Genomic DNA, 21,618 nt, shown 5'->3' with positions numbered 1-21,618 from the left:
CACGAGTCAGAAAAACATTTTTCGTCCGCGTGTTGTATAAAATTTTATATTACGGGGTCGGAAATGGGGGTTTTGCGCACGCGAAGCGTGCGTAAAACGTCAATTTACGCACGCCGTGATATAAATTACTATTTTGTGGATCAATGTTTTGTTTCTGTTATTTAATTTGACATTAAAAGAGGTTACAGATATCTGAAATCCGTGTATAACATAAATTATTGTAAATAATTATAGATATTAGATTTCACCGATTTAAGACTTTTTCTAATTTTTAACTGGACGTTATTCAATATTCAGTTCGATACTAGATGGCGCTGATATGCAGCGGCAGGAATTTAGCAATATTTATTATTAATCAAGTCTATTTTTGATTAAAATATATAAACATATGCATAAAAAAATTAATAACATTTTAATCAAATTATAGTTAAGATCATACATTTTATGAAGTATTGAAAACTGGTCATATTGTTGTATTGAGTTAGCAACACCGGATAGTTTAGTTTAGCAAACGATCTAACGATCGGTCGTCAAATGCTATTTTACGTGTGCTCAAAATCTGCTGTTTACGTTTAATTCCATCGATTTCGCTAACAAATCGTGCGATGGAGTGGTCAAAAGAGAAGACTCTTAAGTTGATCGAGTTGTTGCAACTGAACGCAACTCTATGGAACCCGTCACTGTGCGATACACGGAGAGATAAACAAAAACGCAAAGAAGAACTTCGTGTGATAGCGGAGGTTTTAGGCATTTCTGTTCCAGATACGACTAAGAAAATACAGCACCTTAGGACACAATACAACAGAGAATCAGCTAGGGAAGCTAGGGCTAACGCTGAGGATCCTAACTACAGATATGTCAGTAATTGGTACGCCTTCGAATACTTACACTTCATGAAGGATTCAAGCAAACCTTACAGAGTCTTTCTTTCGGTAAGTCAATTGCCCAATAATTAAAATAATTAATTTCATAATATGTGACCTCTAAATAAAGATAAAATTTGAATTTAGAAAACATCATTATATTTTTTATTTAAATTAAATAGTTGAAATTTTATTATAAAGTGCCTAGATTTGTTAATATAATAACTAGATAATATACTGAACAGCAACAGCAGTTTGCTATATTTAGCCTGATTCAGCTTAAAAAATATAATCAAAACTATAATCTTTATGTCCAAAAAAACAAATAACAATAGGAAAATAAATAATAATTACATACATCTGCTCTATACTTTATATAGTTTTTCTCAAATTTCAGGAGGATAATGCTGAAGTGAATAGCTCAGTCAATTCAAATGACACCACCACATCTGCTGAAACTAAAGTTGCAAATGTTTCACCACAGCACAAAGTGGCCCGGACTGAATTATATCAAAGCTTTAAACCTGAAATTGTATATCCATCAGCACCGCCCACCAGAGATGAGTTCACAGTATTTGGAGAATACATAGCCAATGAGTTACGGTCCTTAAAGGGGGAGAAAAACCTGCTGGTTGCAAAGAAGAAAATTCAAGATGTGATATTTGAAGTTAAAATGAGTATGATTAGTGAATCTCGAGAACAAGGCTCTACTTGTACTGTATACACCCATACTACACAACCTCATAATGCCACATCAATTCACAGTGGGAAGCTATTCACCACCCCTATAATGAGTACTATAGCTAATATTGATCAGTTGAACAGTACCCACACCCCGCCTACTGCAGCAATAAGTGAAATCATAATTAATGGTGCATGCCACTATACAAACTTTAAAGTGGACACCCAATAGCAATCCCAAATATATCCATCAGTAAATCTGAAGGTTTCACCAACACAAATTGACTTTTCAAGAGCAATGTTTATGTGAAAAAAAAAGTATTCCTACTGTGAGTTGATAGTGAACTTTCTAAAGCATCAGATGAAGATATTTCTTATTTTATTGCATTTTACTGTTGAGTATTCAGTTTAGTTAAATAATTGAATGTCCTTTCTGTACTTATACTTTAAGTAATTGTTTCAAAGAGAAGCCAGGGTCTAATTTTGGTATATATCCCTATAAGGGATTGCAACAGAATATTAATGGGTAAATAGTTAAACTTCATGATGAAATTTTTACACAAATGAGAAACAACATTACAGGGAGTAATGGCTATCATGTTACTGCCTAGTTCTGCCTGGTTTATATATCAAAAACCACAGAAGCTTGTCATGAATATATGTCTTGTTATCTCATAAGTCAAGCATTGCTCACATCAGTGCCATAATACTAATGTATAATATATATTTGTTAAATACCATGTTTGTAATGCATAAGTGTCTATTCCATTAGTTTGTAAGGTGTTATGTAGAAATTTCTAGTCATATTATGTCATTATGCTAAGGACTATATTTTTATGACATCATTGTAAGTTTAGACTAAAGTCATACAATATACTCATAAACTATTTTTTCACCTAAAATATAAAACAGTGTTAGTTATGCTAGCTTATAAAAATTGTGATTGTATAACTGTATTTCTGTATTTTTAGACACTAATGTTTAAATAGGATATCTATTTAAAATAAACGACATACAGAAAGCACCGAATTGATTTTATAACATGTAGGTTTTTTTTTTAATCTACACTTAGCCATAAACAGCGATAAAATAATGCACTATTTTATTACTATATGTAATATTTTTTTGAATTGTTTTTTTATCGCACTGTGAATTAAAAGCATGTGGAACTATTTGTACAACAATTGATTGGGAAAGTCCGCGCCAAACTGCTAGTACGCTATGAATTTTCTATGGCGACGCGATTCATTTCTATATTCAGAGCGGACTATCAGTTTTACGCTGATTTCTATTATGTCAGGTACAATGCAAGAATTTGTAATAAGTATTTTTATTTTATATAATGATCTCAATGTGGCTTGACCATATGTTATGAAATAAAGCAGTGATAAATAAACATTTCAATTTCTTCATATCATCCCTGTTAAAAAATCCTCTTCCCTAAACAAATGATATATTGAAACTATATCAATGCCTGTAACAAAATTATTTATCTAATGATTCTAGCCAAGTTCTTCACAGCCATTACCATTACCACGCAGCATTTTTTAGAATATGTGTATGATTTTAAGAATTAATTTTCGAAACCGTTTTGACTACATAATTATGATTTTACATAGGCCTCTGATTTTTCAATGTTATATGCGTAGGTATTAGAAATTAATTATATTATCTGTTGCTTTATCGACGAGGGAAAACATCGTAAGAAAAACCAGAATATCTGTGAAAACTTAAAAAAAATAACTTCAAAGATATGTAAAGTCTACGAATACGCACTTGGCCCATACTTGGCCAGTGCAGTGGACTAAGGCCTAATGTCATTCTGAGTGGAGACCTGTGCCCAGCAGGACTAATTATTATATCATTTAAAAAAGTATTGTGGTTAAAATAAATTTGTAGCGACGGGAGGGCTAAGCGATATTCCGGCGGTAACTCGTACATAAATTACACAATACGTATACCTAATATTGATTTTCCTTAACAAATAGTAATACAGTGTATTCATTAGCCACTGTTATCTTCGATTCTTATAGTACAGCAACATATAAATAAATACGAACTCCTGCTGGCTGATAATAAATAAATGTTAAGGCTGGTTCACACTAGGTTGTATCAAGTTTTTAAGAACTTTCATTCAATTACTTTTAACATTTTTGTGGTTACATATAAATAACCACTGACTCATGGTTTCAGTTTTATGGTAAATAATAATAATAATCATTTAAAATAGGTATAGAAGTAGCTCCCCAGCCACATCAGACATAATAGAACCGTATAGCCCGAGCACAGTATCATATACCCCATCATTAGCTTCAATTGACGAGGAGGTCAGAGATTTAGAAACACCCAACTTAGATGTTGCGCGGGAGAGGAACACCCTGTTACCCGCGTCCACTAAGGCTGGGAGACCGAGAGTGCGCATGAGATGGAATGATGATGTAAACTTGTTTATCATGCGCACATATTACTATATTACTAAATTAGAAACAGATAAAACTATATACAGAAAGCGGCTATTTGACAGATTTAAACTTAATTATCCTGACGTAAAAGTTACGGAGCAACGTATTTCCGAACAAATGCGAGCAATTCTTAGAAATAAACTCCTTTCAGATGCGGTAATTAAACAAATAAAGACAGACAGTTTACATAGTGCCTCTGGTACTTTCCACTACAGGTGTAATTCCGAAACATTTATTAAATAGTTTAAAAATCCTTAACCTTCCACCTCAAACATATTACACAATGCAAAAAGCCGCCATACTCAACACCTGTCGAATAGTACGCAAGTTCCTAACAAATAATGATAACGAAACGACAGACATGACTGACTTACCCACTTTATAAACCACTCAGATACACTTGGTGAATAACCCGTGTGTCTGAAGGATTAACCCCGTAAAAGGGAGAAGAAAATTAGGAATCAATAAAAATAATCATTTATTTCAGACAATATAGACAAAGATACAAAAGTATAATTGAATACAGAGGTCCATATCATATATACCTTACAGACTAACATACATACTAATATATACATAAATGCGACGATACAAAGAGTAAGGATTTGGTGTAGCAATTTTGAAACGAGAAGAATCCTACTAATCATCATATTTCTGTCTTATAGTAAATCTAAAAGCCCTTGTCCTACTAGGTACTAGTTTGACTGAACAAGAGGTCGCAATAGGCACGCTAGATCAGAATCATACTTAGCTAAATTGTGCAACGGATTTTTTATCCCGTATTTTATTTTACTAATTACAGGTTAGGACTTATTTTGTTCTAGCCTGAAAATGGCACGCTCCTGTAAATACAGTTCATCTTACCACACTTCGAGACTAACCACTTCGTGAAAATGTATCCCAACCGTTATACATCGCCATATGTATATTTACCTAATAAACATGTTTAACATAAATATTATTGTTTTCGATATCACTCGTTTGCTTGTTATGTACAATGTTTAATAATTATATATTTTATTTGTAATTTACCCATATAACATTTCAGTGTCGATTGTTAGTTGTACTTGTTAAATCATAAATAGAATTAAAAAAAGTCTTAACTTTTTGTGCGAGTACTTATGGTTGAACCACTGTTTAGGTAGATATATACCTATAACAGTTTAATTCTACAGGTAAGAGTTATTTAATTTGAATACCTATGTAGGCGTACCTAGGTACCTAGTTTTTTCATATTTTACGTACCTATTTAGTACTTATGTATGAAGTAGCAAACGGATAAGTAATCCAATGATATTGTGGTCAGTGTCGTCCATCGATATTTGTAATCGAGTTGACCCAAAGAGTCACGAGTCCACCGGTCCATTTTAGACGCGTTGTACTTCTGAAGACTTGGATTTTCTCCTATTTTAAATTTACCTTATGAGATCATTTTCACACGACATTTATACAGCGGATACCTTTTACCTACGGATACTTATGTGTGACGGCAGATATTATAAATACCTAATCTTGGCGACCGGTATGCCCTTAAAAAATACATGACACGTAATACCATAAGCGGCCGATAAAGGTCACCTTGATCAAATCGCGATACGTACCTCGATGATTGATATTGTGTTTGTAATGTGGTATTTATGGTTTGAGAATCAAATATCAATAGTCTGCAAATAAAGATTATCGAGTAGTCCTAAAGTAGAACACATTTAACTACCCCGCGCTTTTTTACTAGTATGTAGGTAGGAAGGTTCATGTTAATCAGCTAAATATCTATATAAATAAACCAGACGCGGTAGTCAAAGATATTCTTGAATGATTTTGACCATGTTGGGAGTGCGTGGTACGCAAAACTCCATGAATACCAGTAGGTTTCATTGGTAGGTTCACCATTCATGAAGTTGGTTGAACCCTATGTGGTGCGATTCCAGACATTCCACCGTCACACCTGTTTCTGCCTTTTAACCGTGTTAAGTGCTTCTGTGTACTTGGTTAAAGCGTGTGCTAATGATATTACGATATACTAATACAGAATAAGGCGTTCCAACTAAGTCTTCAGGTCCCTCAGGAGTAGCAACGAGTCTGTGTGTCGCCGACTTCAATAATTATATCAGGGGCTGACTACAGATCTCTATAAGCGGCAGTAGCCACATACTATCAGATATAGCTCTCAGCCACAGTATAAGGATCTATATTTGTAACGTGTCTCAGCTCAGCTCATTCGCTTTTATAATAAAAATGGTAACGCTTGTCGGCTAGATGATTGGTGATCGAGTTTTTTGCTCTTCACTTACGTATTTGCATTAATTGATTAGATTCGTTATTGTAAATTAAACATGCTAAAGCAAAGTAAATCGTTCACAATGATGCTATTTACAATTTTTATTAAAGTGTAACTAAGAAATTTTCGAATAAAAAGATAAAGATTAACTAAGAATATTTAAAAAATAGAGATAGGAAATGTAGGGCCTAAAATAACTTAAGACCAATGATATATATAAAAAAACTAGAGGTAGGTATATAGTTATTATATCATTGCTAAAAGATAATAAAAAGGCCAGTAAAACTACTTAAAAAAGATTAGAGAAATTTAAATGCAATAATAGTAATTTTCCTAATAAGCCCCTGTTTTAAATACTTATTCATTATTTTTATTGTTATTTTCCAAGTCTTATTGGGGGAAATGAATATAAGGCCACATTTTTATTCCTCCGCGAACGTTGGCCATATTTGAGTAACACAACATATTTTTTATTACGTATAAATTAAGGCAAAAGCCTGAAATATCTTAAGCACCCGCCACCAATAACAGCCACAAAATGGCATGATTTCAGTACATACTTAATAATATAATATACATATTTTGTGCGCTCGTGTTAGCTCGCAATGGATTGGTTAATACACTTACCTATATCTAAGACCTATTCTATGCTCCACGGTATGCTATATACAATTTGATCACTTGATTAGAGCGTTGTAGTTCCTTCATTATTTTTTAGTAATCTTTGATAAACAATTTCATATAATAATAGATCTGATTACTATAATAAAGTCATTTCCATTTAGGACATGTTAACGCATATCGTGCAATAATTATTCTAAAAACGTGATCATCATAAATATATATTATTAAAATTATAACTTATAAAATTAACTAGTTTAAATTTCTGTATCTAATTTGTCTAAATTTTTGAAGAAGAACATGATGATACTTTTATAAAAATACTAACTCAAAAATAAAGGCCAATAACCTGGTAGCTGGGTCTGCGATTTATAGAAGAAACATTTAAAAAAGGTGAATGTTTAGGCGGTGAAGTGAAATAATTTGAAAAATATATTATTGATGACATTTTATCATTATGTGCATTGAATGAATTGTTTCAAATAGTATTAGAAACAGTGAAATAACGTACTCAAAGTATTACTTACTTTACAGAAAATGAATTTGCTGATGCTTTTTGTTCTGGTGGGCATAACCAGTGCTAAAGTAAGAAAAGTTAAAACTTCCACTACACAATTTTCCGTCAAAACCGCCGAAAAGGTATATGACAATAGCGACGATTTTTTAAATAAAATAATAGAAAGTGAGACATTGAACGTATTTCCAACATCACCCACATTAGAAGATGAAGTTACAGAAGAGACAGTTACGGAATACGTAAGTCCTACGGTGGGCAAGAGGTATGCGCCGCAGTGGAGCTCCTTGGACACTAGGCCGCTTCCGGAGTGGTATGACCGGGCTAAGGTGGGCATCTTTCTCCATTGGGGGGTGTACTCAGTGCCAGGGTTTGGCTCCGAGTGGTTCTGGAGTAACTGGGAAGGTAAGAAGATCTTCATGCCGTCATTATAATTATTTATGAACGTCTCTATAGAAATGATTTACTTAATCATCCGATAGTGGAATTTTTACGACTTTACAGATTTTTGAATAAAAGCCATATAATTCATTAATTATACGATTATTAGCAACGGTCTATTGTTCGATATGTTCTAAATATTTTCTTATAAGGTACATAATATTTTCTTAACATACTTTATAAGTAATAATATGAATATGTTTGTATGTTAAGACAAAACATAGGTATATAATTCTGTGAATATTATTAAATATATTCTACTATACACATAAAGTAGTTAGTTGGTATTGTTGATCAAAGATGTTATTTTATTATGTCTGCTTGTTTAGCGCTTATATCTATCACAATACATTATAAAAATAGGAGATATTATAGACTTGATATTTTAATGGTCTATTTTTTAAGTATAATTACTAATGATATTCATCCAACATATACATTAAACTGCTAACTTATATGGCTAAGCTATAATTCATCGATACACGAACTTGTGTCAATTATATACACTGTTAGTAAAGATTAATTGTCATAAACAGGTGGCAACAAAGACATTGAGGACTTTATGAACAAGACGTACCCCCCAGGATTCACATACCAAGAGTTTGCTCCTCTGTTCAAAGGAGAGTTCTTCGATCCTAATGCTTGGGCAGAATTATTTTCTAAAGCAGGTGCCAAGTAAGTGAATTATAAAACTGATAATGATAGTCAGTTATACTGATGTTAGATAATATGTTGAGATTTATTTATTATTTATTATAACTATATTGTAAGACATCCACCTAGTTGAAACTGTTTAAAAAGAACTGTTCTATAAAATCAATGTGCAAAAGCTATTATTAATATGACATAATATGCTAAATATAGATCACATTATAATTAATAATAATTAGATAATGTTTCAATCTCTTAAATATCTAAAGACTCTTCATTCCCTTCTAGGTATGTAGTTCTCACAAGCAAACATCATGATGGTTTCACAATGTTCCCATCAAGACGTTCCTTTAGTTGGAACTCAGTTGATGTTGGACCAAAACGTGACATTGTTGGAGAATTAGCTCAAGCTGTGAGGAACAATGACATGAAGTTTGGAGTCTACCACTCTCTGTATGAGTGGTACAACCCTATATACTTGGAGGATAAGAAAGCACTATTTCTAAGACGCAACTACCCTCAGACTAAAGTGTGGCCGGATATCCAGCAACTGGTAAATGACTACAAGCCGTCAGTGTTATGGTCTGATGGGGATTGGGAAGCCTTTGATTCATACTGGAACTCGACAGATCTCCTTGCTTGGCTCTACAATGACAGTCCGGTGAAAGATGAAATAGTTGTGAATGACCGCTGGGGTATTGGGATACCGTGTCATCATGGTGACTTCTACAACTGTGCTGATAGATACAATCCTGGTAAGACTTTATGATAATTGCCAATTTTTAATTACACCCAAAAATATATGTTAAATCAGTTGGTACTTGATGAAGAACAGAGATGAGAAGTGAGGTTTTTAAAATAAATATCCAATTTAAATTCAGTATTCGTTGAATGTTCCAATAATGTCTTCCTGTCTTTGTTCTGTGGAATGGAAATGGTGGACATAGAAAATGTTTGTCTATTAAATATTATATCGATAAATGTTATATTATTCTCTTCTGTTTTATGCATTCATATAATTGTGTATTGTAGATCTTAAGCAGCAACATTTGTTTGTTGTATATCAACATTATATAACGTTAATAATTGCTTGACTTGTTACAGGAACTCTCCAAAATCACAAGTGGGAGAATGCATTTACTGTTGATTCCAAGTCTTGGGGCTACAGACGGAACATGGCTTTGAGTGAAATACTGAGCATCAACCAGCTGATTAAGGAAGTTGTCACTACAGTCAGTTGTGGAGGTAATATTCAGTTTCTGTAGGGCAATAAAAATCTTCAAGCTGTTGTGTTCTGGTTGGAAGGGTGTGATGACACACAGTCAGTATTTAACAAAGGGGTAGTAACACATTTGCAATCAAATCCAGATAGGACTTCTGTTTCTACTGTTTCGAGTAGACTACAGATTTCGACACGAGGCAATGACTAATACGGTACTCACGATATGCGGTTTACCCGTTACATAGTAAAATGTCTCGATTCCGCGATAATTTTAGTTGTAATTGGTTGTGTAGTTGGTTAATGTTTATTATTATTTTAATTTTAAAAGTGGGATACATAAAGTCCGTCTACAAATAACACATCAAAATTGCCGACAACACATCTGTGTAAGAAGCACATAACTTTAAAATAATAATAAAAAAAATGACTTAAAAAGGGAATAATCATTACAGGAAACGTTTTAATCAACATTGGTCCAACGAAAGAAGGGACGATAGCTCCCATATTCCAAGAGCGACTGCTGACCCTCGGATTGTGGTTATCAATCAACGGAGAGGCAATATACGACACCTCTCCGTGGACCTACCAGAATGACACCTTGAATCCAGATGTTTGGTACACCTGCAAGAAGACTGAGTATGATGGATTACACCCAACATCCCCTCCACAAAATGCTAATGATGTGCCGGTTATATACGCGATACTGCTGCGATGGCCAGCAGATGATGTACTGAAACTAGAGAACGTGGCAAACTCCCTCCACGCTGGAACTTACCAAATTCAAATGCTTGGCGTTAACGGGCCTTCCTTAAACGTAAGTTTTATTTTTATGCGCTTACACTCTGGGGATTGCGTGTAATGTAAGAATAAGGAAACTGTGACAATTAAGCGAGAATAAATTTTCCGAAAAGGTGAATACGTAGGTTTTCACGAACTGTTGAATAGGAGTGCCGGATTCGTTGAATACAGCTTCCTGATCGAAGAAATACCGCTTCAAGTAGTAGTAGGCATAAGATTACTTCAGCAACCCCTCTCAAGTCGAAACTAGATTCGTACCCAACATTGGGAAAGTACAGGGTTGACGACGAGCGGTTAAATTTAAACGGTTTAAAATTTCACTACTAAAACTATTTCGCTTAAATAAGACAATTTCATATCACAGAAATGAAGTGTAGCTACTAAAAGGAGTATAAGGAAATTTAAATTTTAGGGTACTTAATTTAAAACTACATTTTTGTTTTGTTTCAGTGGAGAATTAACAGAGGGATAGCTTACATTCATCTTCCCGATAGAAATACAGTTTCGTCGAGGCACGCCTGGGCATTGCGATTTGTGCGTAAATAAAATATAAATTTTGTAATTAAGTATTTGTTTCATTTTATTAACCGATTTTGTATTTTACAAATAATCCTATAATACAATGTTTCGTGGACATATTTCGGAAATTAAATATTCTATTTCTCATCCTTTTTGTGGCATAAAGTTTTTAAGGCGTGTAGCTTTATGGTTCCGCCCAGAACCGTGCCTAGGGGGTTAATAAAAAAGACACAACTAATCAATTTTATAATTATTCATATTTTTGTTTATTATTGTACAATCAGTTTAATAAAGTCACTACCAGCTTGCTAGTTAGTAAAGAGTTTCAACGCCCATGCATGTTGTGATTTCGTCGTCGATCTATCAGGCAGCTGGATACTAATAAGGCCATTGGAATACGTCCACTGAAATAAAGGTATTTCGTGTTAACTAGATAAGAATGAGTGAAAGGTACCAATAGATATAATTTCCTCCTTCCACAATATTAACAGCAAGTTCACAAACAAACGTACCTATAGTTTGATACATATATAATGACCCAAATCGTATACAGATGAAGGTGGCAGATCGTTCTGTGGTTCGCTTTCGGCGGCATCACAGCTACAGCTATTTCTGCCTTATAACAGCAATGGTAGGCGCTGCTGTGTTCTGGTTTGAGTTGTGTGGTAAGGGACATACTTTTGTGATTCGACTAGCGAATCTGTGGCCGACTTCAGGAATCTAATCTTATTTGGAGTTGATTACAGATGTCTGTGAGAGGCAGTGGCCACTTACCATTAGTTGGACCGCATACTCGTTTTCAATACTTGACTTTGCATAGCGTAGTGGTGTATTGTGGTTTTCGATGTTTACAAAAGTTGTATATGACATCGTATTTTCCTATAATAATAGCAGGAAACTGCGTAACGCTCGCTCATAATTAGCAGCTAACCATAGGTACGTTTGATCTGAATACATTGGAGAGAGATTAACACCACCTTCCCATACTATATAAAGTTGGCAATTTGTTGAGGTCTTCTACATGCAAAACGCAGTTACTACGGAATGTCCTTATTAAGGGAGGTTTTCATTCGTCAGTGCCAAGATTTACTAATCCGAATTATAAAGTTCATAAGTCAGTGAACGAAACAAAATATGGGTCGGCATTACTTTTAAACCATTTAAAAGTTGAGAGGTAATAGTGTGTTATTACAAAAAAGGGTCCACTTAAACTAAGTGGGTCATTTGAAAATGTCAATAAACATGACTATGAGACATTACTAACTATTCAAGTATGTACTTAACCTAAATTACTTACTTTTAAGTATGTGTCATTGTTGCCCATCAGTTGTATTTGGTAATTGCCTCTTTGTAGATAAGACCAGAGGTCTCTTACTTTAAGGACATTATCTGAAGGCCATTTAAGGAACATCGCGTATATCGCTGTAACAACATCGTTTCTTCGAGGAACTGCTGTTGGGTGAACGTCGTCATACCGAGTCTTGGTGCATGTATACCATACGTCGTGATTTTCCGAGTCATTCTGATAAAACCATGGAGATGTTCCGTATATAGCTTCCCCGTTGACACTGAGCCAGTCGCCCAAGGAAACTAGTCTCTCTTGAAATATGGGCGCTATTGTACCTTCTTTAGTAGGGCCCACGTTGATTAAAACGTTGCCTGTAATGCATAAAAAAGGCTAAAAAAATATGTACCTACCTACTTTGGCTTAAATAGTAATGAATTTGATTTTATCATAAGGCAGCCCCATTTATATGAGACGCACAAAGGAGATGTTTCATTTTCGGCCATCTCATGTACACTATATCTAAAAAACACGAATAATTTGTATAATTGAAGAAAAATACACATATATTTTGATAACTTGAAGTATTCCTGTTTAAAAATATTTAAAATAAGCATTCCTCATTGAAATATTAAATATGGCGGAATACTGTCAATGTCAAGTTTTCAAAACTGTCGATGTCGGTCTGGAACCTATGTGTTGTGTACCCCACACATAGGTTATTATACTCTTTGGATGTCGGTAATTCAGTATTTCGCTGTTTTTGTCGTAAAGTTATTGTTACCTTAGTACTTTACAACCTGGCTTTTGTTTTGGGTATCCTGTCATTATTTCTGAATTTAATTAATTATTTATAATAATTATAACAAAACCACCATTTAAATAGTATCTGGTTTTATAGATGTAAGTGACATGTCAAATTAAAAAAGAAGAAGTTATCAATTTGATATGTGTAAAAGTGGATATATACGTATTATAATAATATAATAGTGGACTCCAATGTAAACGTTGAATAAATATGTACTGATGAGAAGATTCCATTTTAATCCTGAATATGTTTCTGCGCTGTGCTGCTTACGATTTTGGACTGATTCTACCTTACTTGTTTATCCAGCTTATGTTTTATGGACTCTTGTCATTTTCGTGCGATCGCTGTGGATTGTGTTGACAAGGATTCGATATCATCAGGTTGAAATAATCGTTAATAATTTTAAACTAGAGAAGCTAATCTTTTTACATTTCTCTTCTTTTAGATAATTACAATAGCAAGACAAGGACATTCTTGGGATGACAAAATAATCAGTTATTATTGCAACTGTATCGCTGGGCAACGAAACGTACTCGTAGGTAGTTGCGCTCACATTATGACCATTGTTTGATGTTTGGGCTGAGCTCGTCACAGGATATTACAGAACCTGCTACATGATTGGATGAAAATATTGATAAGGGAAGATTTTGAAAATGAATAAATAATGTATCTAAGTGAAGAATAAGTAAAATATTACCAAATGTGTACTTAAAGTTGTTTTATTTACACACTTAAATGTTTTAACTAAAATAAATTGGTATAGAAGTACATATTTTGGTATGTTTGTTTTAAGTCAAGATTTATGAAAGTAAATATAATTAATGTTTATCAAATATAGGCATTGTTTCTCAATACATACAATACAATATTTATATATCTACGCCCATTCGCGTAAAAAATATATTAAAAAGTATATAATGTATATAGTAAGTTAAAATAGAATGACAGATGACATTATTACGGTAATCATTACCGCCATGATGTTTTTCCACTGTTATGTTGCAAGTTTAAGTGTAAATTATTGTTTTTTAACAATTAAACGAACATGATTTGAAGAAAATGAACCCCTACGAATTGTTCTTTGCAAGTTTTCTTAGTTTTTAGTATAGTGTACAAAAGGTGGCCGGGAGCCCATACATTTTGAAACATCTCCTTTACACAAGTTCACAAAAGTAACAAAACATCTGTGTCATCATTGTGGTCAAACAAATAAATCCAGTCATTTAAGTGTCCATGAATTGTCATAAAAGTTTTAATACCCTCACTCATATAAATAATATACTTATAACTCTTCTTATAACTTATATAAGTAATGTAATTATAACTTAAATAAATACCCCCACAGCTGACTGTAGTCACAACTTCTTTGATTAGTCGGTTGATACTCAATATATCAAATATTGCTATGTTTCTCCTGTATCCCCAGGCCTTTGAGTCAAGAGGAAAAGCGTTTTCCCATTTGTGGTTTTGAAGTTCACCTAAAAATAAAATTAAGTGGTATACAATTAGTTTAATCGTTAATTTTGTATCTATTAATTAATTTAATAATTAAATAGCAACCTGGGCATTATCAAAAACGATTATGATAATATTTAAGATACTACCTGGCTAAGAAATATAGGTATATGAAATTTTATTACCAGGGTTATAAGCATCCGCGCAATTGAAGAAGTCTCCATGGTGGCAATAAGACCCGATGCCCCATCTATCGTTGACGACTATTTCATCTTTTACTGGACTATCGTTGTACAACCAAGCCAGCAGTTCTGTGGAATTCCAGTACTTATCCGTAGCATCCCAGTCGCCGTCCGCCCATAGCACTGACGGCTTGTAATCGTTGATCAGCTGTTTTATATCCGGCCACAGTTTTCCCTTGGGATAAATTTGGGTAGTAAAGTCGGCTCCTTTGTCTTCCAAATACATTGGATTGAACCATTCATACAAGGAATGATAGATGCCAAATTTCATATTTCTTTTCCGGATGGATGTAGCGAGTTCCCTGACTAAATCTCGCTTCGGACCGACTTCTAGTGCGTTCCAACTAAAAGAGCGTCTTGATGGATATAAAGTGTAACCGTCGTGGTGTTTGGTAGTGAGGACGACGTATCTAAAAGAAAGATTGCAATCAAACTACTCGTAAGTAAGTAGGTACATAATGATCCAAATTTCTAAGGAAATTATATTAGGTAGATAGGTACCTATATGATAAATGACTGTATCCATTTAAACAGTTAATGTATGTTAACATAAAGTCTATCATTCTTAAGCAATATACAAGATAAACCGCAAAAGGACACTCGTAAAGCCGATAGAAAAAACAAAAATATTACTTAGCGCCTGCTTTTTCAAACAATGCTGCCCAAAAGTCAGGATCGAAGAATTCAGCCTTAAACATAGGAGCAAACTCTTGGTACGTGAACCATGGAGGATAGTTATTTTTCATAAAATCCTTAATATTCTTATCTCCTCCTGGAAAAACATTATGGGTTAAGATTGTCAATCATGTATTTCGTAGAAATTATCTAGAAAAATAGATAGTTAGAAGTTTGAGGGTAGTAGAACCCTTTGTGGTTCGACTGTGGCGGTGGTGCCGCCGCATAACAGCAGTGTTAAACGCTGCCGTGATCTGGTTTGAAGGAGTGGTAAGTGAGACACTTTTCCGAGGGGTTCCAGCTTAGTCCTCAGGGGTAACGACGCATCTGTGGTAGGATATTTAAAAATCAGATAGGAATATTTAATCCTATCTGAGGGTGATTAAAGATGTCTAAAGGCGGCAGTAGCAACTTACCATCAGGTGGACTGCATGCTCGTCTGCTACTTCTATATTATAAAGAAAAACAGTTAGGTACAAAACATTTAAGTACTTATAAGTAAACTTCTTATGAATAACCAATGGAAATACCGACTGAAATTTACTAGAAACCGCGGTTAACTGAACAGGATATTTAAAATGTTAACTCTTGTGTGTAGGCAGAAGTAATGCCAGTGTTTAGTTCCCGGCCAGCCAAATAAAATTAAGCAGATTTCTGCTTTCGGTCTGCCCCTTCGTGTTTTCGTTTTTACGTCAGTGTTTTGAACCCCAACAGAGAATATAACGAAGCTATGAATTAAAAAGTGAGCACTTATCAGGTGGTTTGCAAGTTCCTTATCACAACACACTTGGTATACGAACACTCACCGATCCAATGATTCCAAAACCACTCAGAGCCGTATCCTGGCACGGAGTACACTCCCCAGTGGACGAAGATGCCAACCTTGGCGCGATCATACCATTCAGGCAGCGGCCGGCTGTCCAAGTCGCTCCAATCGGGCAAATACCGATGTTCCGTGTCATTAACTATATGAAGTGTGTTGTCGACCACACCACGTGGAGTTCTCTTCGCGTATATGCAACATATCAAGACTAGAAGCGTCGGTATTTTCATTTCCTGCAATTTTAATAATCGGATAATTATTGGCGGTAGTGTTCTTTTTATAAGGTTACAATACGTACTTAAGTATCAAATGAAATCAGCTCCGATTAACGATTTACATATTTCAAACTTTAATAATGAAAAATACCTCTATTAGATTATCTAGATCTTAGATATTAACATTAAGTATCAGTTGCTAAAACATTTTGAGAAAGTCAACACGCACGAGAATTTTTAAATAAAATTGAGATGAGAGGAGTCTACCAGTCCGCATTTGGCCATTGTGGTTAACTATAGCCGTCTATGTCTTAAGCCCTATTTATTTTAGGAGTAGACCCGTGAAACAGTGGGATAGTAATGAGTCGACGACCATTAAAATAATAGCTCTTTGTAGATATGCTAAAAGTGTGAATGCTATTGACATATGCAGTCCACTCAGAAAATAAACTCTTATTATAATTTTATAATTAAGATGATTTAATTAGTATCTAGTAATACGCCAATTTTATTACGACAATAAAATTTATTATATCGACGACGCTATCCGCATTCAATAAAATAAGTTATCAGATATAATTATAATATTAGACTGGTAAATGTAAGCATGAACGATTCATAAGGAAAACTTTTAAGATGAAAATAATGTTATGAGCTCACATTCGAATATACACCAGACAGGTTTTAAAAGATGATTAAGAAAAAATAATAAAGGTATGATTAGGAAAATATCACTTACCGTAATAGGTGCTTACATATATTGGGTTCATAGAATTATCTATAGTTTAACTTACTTCACTTCACTTCATTCACTGCATTAATAATATATATTTGTTTCTCCTTAATTATTAAGCCGATTTAATAATAACATGTCAGCTCTTCATCGCGTCTTGTTTACAACTAACTAACTAAGTAGTGAACCTAAAAGGATGGGTCAACCAACGCAAGACAACGCATTTAAATAAGTTATAACAAGATTTTGCTCATCGCAAAATCGATATTATGTAACTGATAGTTACCCGAGAATGCTCGGGGTAATTAAACTTTGTTTAACGATAAACTTAGAATATAATGACCTCGCAACACCGATTAACCTTAGCCAGCTTACTACTGCTGCTTCCGTGGTTCAAACACGTGTTGGTAGTTGGTACTATGTAAGGTAGGACATATTTTTATAATACGTGTGTTGTGCTGAAGGTGGGCGGTGCACAATGCACGTATTAAAATATATAATAACTGGTTTACGGATTGCTGCAAATTTTCTTCGAACTTTATAGCGTGGATTTCCGCATAGTAACGCCTATGCATTCCGCATAGTTTTACGATTTCCATTCATATTTTGTTAAGGTTGCAGGAAATACCCAATTCGTTATACAAAAAAGCAGATGTAGTTTCTGAGGTATTCCCAAAGTACGGTACGATAAATGTACCTACTGAATTCTTAAAACAGGCGTAAAAAGGACTTTTCTAATTAATTTTATGTTTTTAAGAGCTGTGGATTTTGTAATAATTAAATAAATAAATAAATAAAATTCAGACTACGCATTAGGACGATTAACATAAGTGATATATTTTAATGAAGTACATTCATAAAAACAATTTTAAAATATTTTTTAGGGATAGATATTTCAAATAATTAAGGTAATTTAACTCTAGGTAGTTAGAGTTTGCTGAGACTTTGGTTTCGGTAGTCAGTTATCACCAGATTGTCAAGGGTAATTTTTTGAACGATTCAACCGAGTTAAGTGTTTTTTAAAAAATCAATAAAACGATCGAACAACGTCGAACAAATATTTATTTCATAACCAAGTTACATTATCTTAGTAACCTCACAGACATAACTTATTTTAAACGAAAAAATGCTATATAATAAATTAATAAGCCGTGATTAGGTATGTCGTTCGTGGAAAGTTTATTGATACTCGTACATTCAGAAAATAAGTTACATATGTATCTATACGAAACACATTTGATTTTTCAGTAACTTAGTTCGCTGTTGATTTTGTGAAAACTATGCTAATATATTCGTATACTATCACCAACGATGACCTACTAATGTTTAACAGAGTACAGTAATATGCTATTTTTGTTAAATGTTATCATGCTATTTTATTATGCAATTTGCAGTAGGTAAGCATAATTGCTTAAATAGGTAATCGTAATTTAGTTCTCAGATAAACTTAATTAGCATGAATTTTATAACTATTAGTGAAATGCAAAGTGTCGTTATGATGTGGAGTCGCATATTAAGGTCGCTGCAGAGTTTAGAGATACCACGAACAAATGCAGCAAGTATATGAAACGTAACTGGCTAAAAGAGAAAGAAAATGCGTGCTCGTTCTCTTTTGACCTTAAAGTAATATATGAAACGAAGCCTCTCTTTCTATCTTCACTTATATCTCCCTGTCAGCTTCCGTTCGCCTCACACGATCGCACTTTTCGTAACGCTCTCGTCACGCATCCAACTTACTCCCCAAGTCAAGCGTAGGTAAAGAAATTTTACTTCAAAAATGGCATAAGAAAATAGCCTGACATAAATAGAATTACGTAGAATAAAATAATGCTTTAAGAGGATTAAGGTCAATGTGGTATTGTATAATAATATACCATGGTATGATTGCATAACTATATTTTTGCTTACTATTATATTGCGAGCCGTAAAAATATACATAAAAATATTTAGCCGCAAATTATATACACTATTGTTAGTAGGTACATATACATTATACATTTTGGTTAAGTATACACAATTTCATAAAACAGTGGTATGTATTATAGGTTCAAGTATAAATCAATTTGCCGCATCATATTTTACCATGGTTCTTAACTGTGACTAATTTTAAAGACCATACAAACATACTTAACTGGAAATAACAGTAACTGACTTTTTCCTCCATCAAGCTACAAAATGGTATCATATTAACTAAAGGAAATCTGGAGTACTAATTATATTGAACATAAATCATTAACCTCAGACCGAAGATTTTTTGTTCATACGTTTAATATAAATAGCATAGATTAGTAAAGATTACTCACTCCTAACAAGAAAATGTAACCAGTTTTGACGATTGAAATTGTCACTGTCATCTATTATCGTGTTAGAAAAATGTCGTTTTTAGATCATTTACGAAACGATGTTTCCGCACTTTTCTTAGATTTTTTTGCACCACTTAAATGCGTCGGTATTGTTTTGCCTAAATTACACCATGAAAGCCATTAGATGGCTGACAGAATTGTCAGCCGTTTAAGCCATTTTCATTTACAAGGTAGTGAGATATCTATACTTATCTATGATAAATAGTAATAAGAATAGCGAAACGATTCATTCACAATTGCTGATTTACAAAGTTTAGAGGCTCAGCCTTACTCCTTTTTGTCCGACGCGGTAACCATTAAATAAGTAAATGGTTTTGGCAGAATCAGGAGGTACTTTTGTAAAAGATCTTTATCCAAGCCCTTACATTATGTTCACTGATAATCACAAACTTCTTTCAGAGAGATTTTATCCTAGTCACCGTGATTGGCTGTACAATACGAGTTGGTGACAGAAGTAGAGGAATAACTTATTATAACAGGGAGATTGTAATATCAACTGAAGAAAGAAGTGGAACTATTTCTGGATGACACCACACCATAATTTAAATCGTTGCAACATTAAAATTACTTTTTACCTTAATATATAAATTAAATAGTTTACCGATATTGAAAAATAAAATTATGATTGACACAAGCACAGAAATCTTAAGCTATTAACAAAATTTTAATGTGGGTACATTTTTAATATGGAAATACTTATTTTACTTGTGCAAATACACCTCGACAAACATGCTTTAAACATTATTATATTTCAGCTAGGTAAAACAGTTCGAAGCACAATTCACCGTAACTCATACATACTAGTTATAATAATAGTAGCTGACCCGGCAAACGTTGTGTTGCTATATAAATAAAGAAATGTTAAGGGTGAACAGCCCTTATCACTTGGGGGTATAAAAAATAGATAGTAGCCGATTCTCAGACCTACTGAATATGCATATGAAATTTGATGAAAATCGGTAAAGCCATTTCGGAGGAGTACGGTAACTAACATTGTGACACGAGAATTTTATATATAAGACCAATCTTAGTTACAAGAATAACAAATTCCATCCAAATAGTGTGGTGTAGAAAAAATTTAGGAAACTAACGCTTTATTTTAACAGCATGGCCATAATATCATAAAATGAACTATAAGTACGCTTGTACGCAAAAAACGTAAGTACCTATGTATGAGTTACGGTATGTTATAACTTTATTTATGATATGATTACGATAATTATACTAATAAGCTACACATACGTTTAGAGTGTATTGTCTAATTTTGTATTGCTTATTTATCGTACGCTTAATTTGTATCGACTGTATTTATTTATTTATTTATTATATAACAGGTTGTGTGCCAAACTTGAACTTGGACACAGATCTTGTAAAACTGGGGAAAGGTAAGTTAGGAAGGTTCCGATAGGAGGAACAAGATACGGATTACTTGCGTTGGATGTTTTTAAACCGCCCATAAGGCCTCCAGGAAGGTTTAAAGGCTGCTATCCAACTAGGGTCAACAGCTCAACGTACCTTCCAAAGCACATAAGTGAGCAAACAGTTATTCCACTAGCGGTTATCCATCCAATTCCTAACCGCGCTCACGTTGCTTAACTTCACTATATTTAGTGTTTATTAAGAGTGCATATATACATGCACTTTTATTTAAAATTCGTTGTAACGTCTAACCTAAGGGCTAAATTGTAAGCAGACAAAAATAAAAGATAATAATATATACACTTCTTTGATTAATTAGCTTATAGAAAAATATATTGCTTTATTTGTATTGCAGCGATCAGTGCAATAAACATAGTGCATTTTGAAACATTCGAATTTTACGACATAATTATCAGACAATGATCGAATAAAAGCATGTATTTTAAAAACGAGTGATTTTTTTTACAAGTTGCCAGTTAGAAATAGGGAAATAAACAGTTTTTTTTTTAAATAGTGAAATAGTTCAATTGACAAATAATACACACCCAAT

At 33.6% G+C, this 21,618-nt stretch overlaps 3 protein-coding genes across 5 annotated transcripts; 2 read left to right on the top strand and 1 right to left on the bottom strand.

The window, feature by feature from the left end:
• Window positions 1-477: 477 nt before the first annotated feature.
• On the top strand, window positions 478-2,954 carry LOC140753373 (uncharacterized). Its single transcript, XM_073087932.1, has 2 exons — window positions 478-932; window positions 1,261-2,954. Exons 1-2 carry the CDS (start codon window positions 606-608, stop codon window positions 1,774-1,776), a joined length of 843 nt encoding a protein of 280 aa, XP_072944033.1. The 5' UTR covers window positions 478-605; the 3' UTR covers window positions 1,777-2,954.
• A 2,063-nt stretch (window positions 2,955-5,017) lies between these two features.
• Window positions 5,018-11,097, top strand: LOC140753179 (alpha-L-fucosidase-like). The gene is made up of 7 exons (XM_073087606.1): window positions 5,018-5,181; window positions 7,440-7,824; window positions 8,397-8,535; window positions 8,800-9,266; window positions 9,616-9,756; window positions 10,186-10,547; window positions 10,982-11,097. Exons 2-7 carry the CDS (start codon window positions 7,443-7,445, stop codon window positions 11,075-11,077), a joined length of 1,587 nt encoding a protein of 528 aa, XP_072943707.1. The 5' UTR covers window positions 5,018-5,181; window positions 7,440-7,442; the 3' UTR covers window positions 11,078-11,097.
• Window positions 11,098-11,288: 191 nt separating this feature from the next.
• Window positions 11,289-17,697, bottom strand: LOC140753180 (tissue alpha-L-fucosidase-like). Of its 3 annotated transcripts, none has more exons than XM_073087607.1 (7): window positions 17,293-17,697; window positions 16,322-16,579; window positions 15,474-15,612; window positions 14,784-15,250; window positions 14,481-14,621; window positions 12,348-12,709; window positions 11,289-11,454 (listed from the first exon to the last, which is right to left on the bottom strand). In XM_073087607.1, exons 1-7 carry the CDS (start codon window positions 17,321-17,323, stop codon window positions 11,359-11,361), a joined length of 1,494 nt encoding a protein of 497 aa, XP_072943708.1. In that variant the 5' UTR covers window positions 17,324-17,697; the 3' UTR covers window positions 11,289-11,358. The 3 variants fall into 3 exon arrangements, with proteins under 3 accessions (XP_072943708.1, XP_072943709.1, XP_072943710.1); XM_073087608.1 differs by having other exon boundaries at window positions 16,322-16,571; window positions 17,293-17,696; XM_073087609.1 differs by having other exon boundaries at window positions 16,322-16,571; window positions 17,348-17,696.
• Between the last annotated feature and the right edge of the window lie 3,921 nt (window positions 17,698-21,618).

The sequence above is a fragment of the Epargyreus clarus genome, unplaced genomic scaffold (assembly GCF_041222505.1).
Source record: "Epargyreus clarus isolate Ecla_fem2 unplaced genomic scaffold, WU_Ecla_fem_2.2 ptg000026l, whole genome shotgun sequence".
NCBI lineage: Eukaryota > Metazoa > Arthropoda > Insecta > Lepidoptera > Hesperiidae > Epargyreus > Epargyreus clarus.
The sequence above is the reverse complement of the archived record's forward strand: the minus strand, read 5'-3'. Positions and strand labels throughout refer to the sequence as shown.

What these genes read in the sequence shown, in the direction of transcription:
- LOC140753373 (XM_073087932.1), top strand. Translation starts at nt 606, where the DNA reads ATGGAGTGGTCAAAAGAGAAGACTCTTAAGTTGATCGAGTTGTTGCAA. An exon ending in CTTACAGAGTCTTTCTTTCG is followed by an intron (nt 933 to 1,260) that starts GTAAGTCAATTG and finishes CTCAAATTTCAG; the next exon opens with GAGGATAATGCTGAAGTGAA.
- LOC140753179 (XM_073087606.1), top strand. Translation starts at nt 7,443, where the DNA reads ATGAATTTGCTGATGCTTTTTGTTCTGGTGGGCATAACCAGTGCTAAA. An exon ending in GTTCTGGAGTAACTGGGAAG is followed by an intron (nt 7,825 to 8,396) that starts GTAAGAAGATCT and finishes TGTCATAAACAG; the next exon opens with GTGGCAACAAAGACATTGAG. An exon ending in CACTACAGTCAGTTGTGGAG is followed by an intron (nt 9,757 to 10,185) that starts GTAATATTCAGT and finishes TAATCATTACAG; the next exon opens with GAAACGTTTTAATCAACATT.
- LOC140753180 (XM_073087607.1), bottom strand. Translation starts at nt 17,323, where the DNA reads ATGAACCCAATATATGTAAGCACCTATTACG. An exon ending in ATATGTAAGCACCTATTACG is followed by an intron (nt 16,580 to 17,292) that starts GTAAGTGATATT and finishes TCCGATTATTAA; the next exon opens with AATTGCAGGAAATGAAAATA. An exon ending in GACTACAGTCAGCTGTGGGG is followed by an intron (nt 12,710 to 14,480) that starts GTATTTATTTAA and finishes TATGCATTACAG; the next exon opens with GCAACGTTTTAATCAACGTG.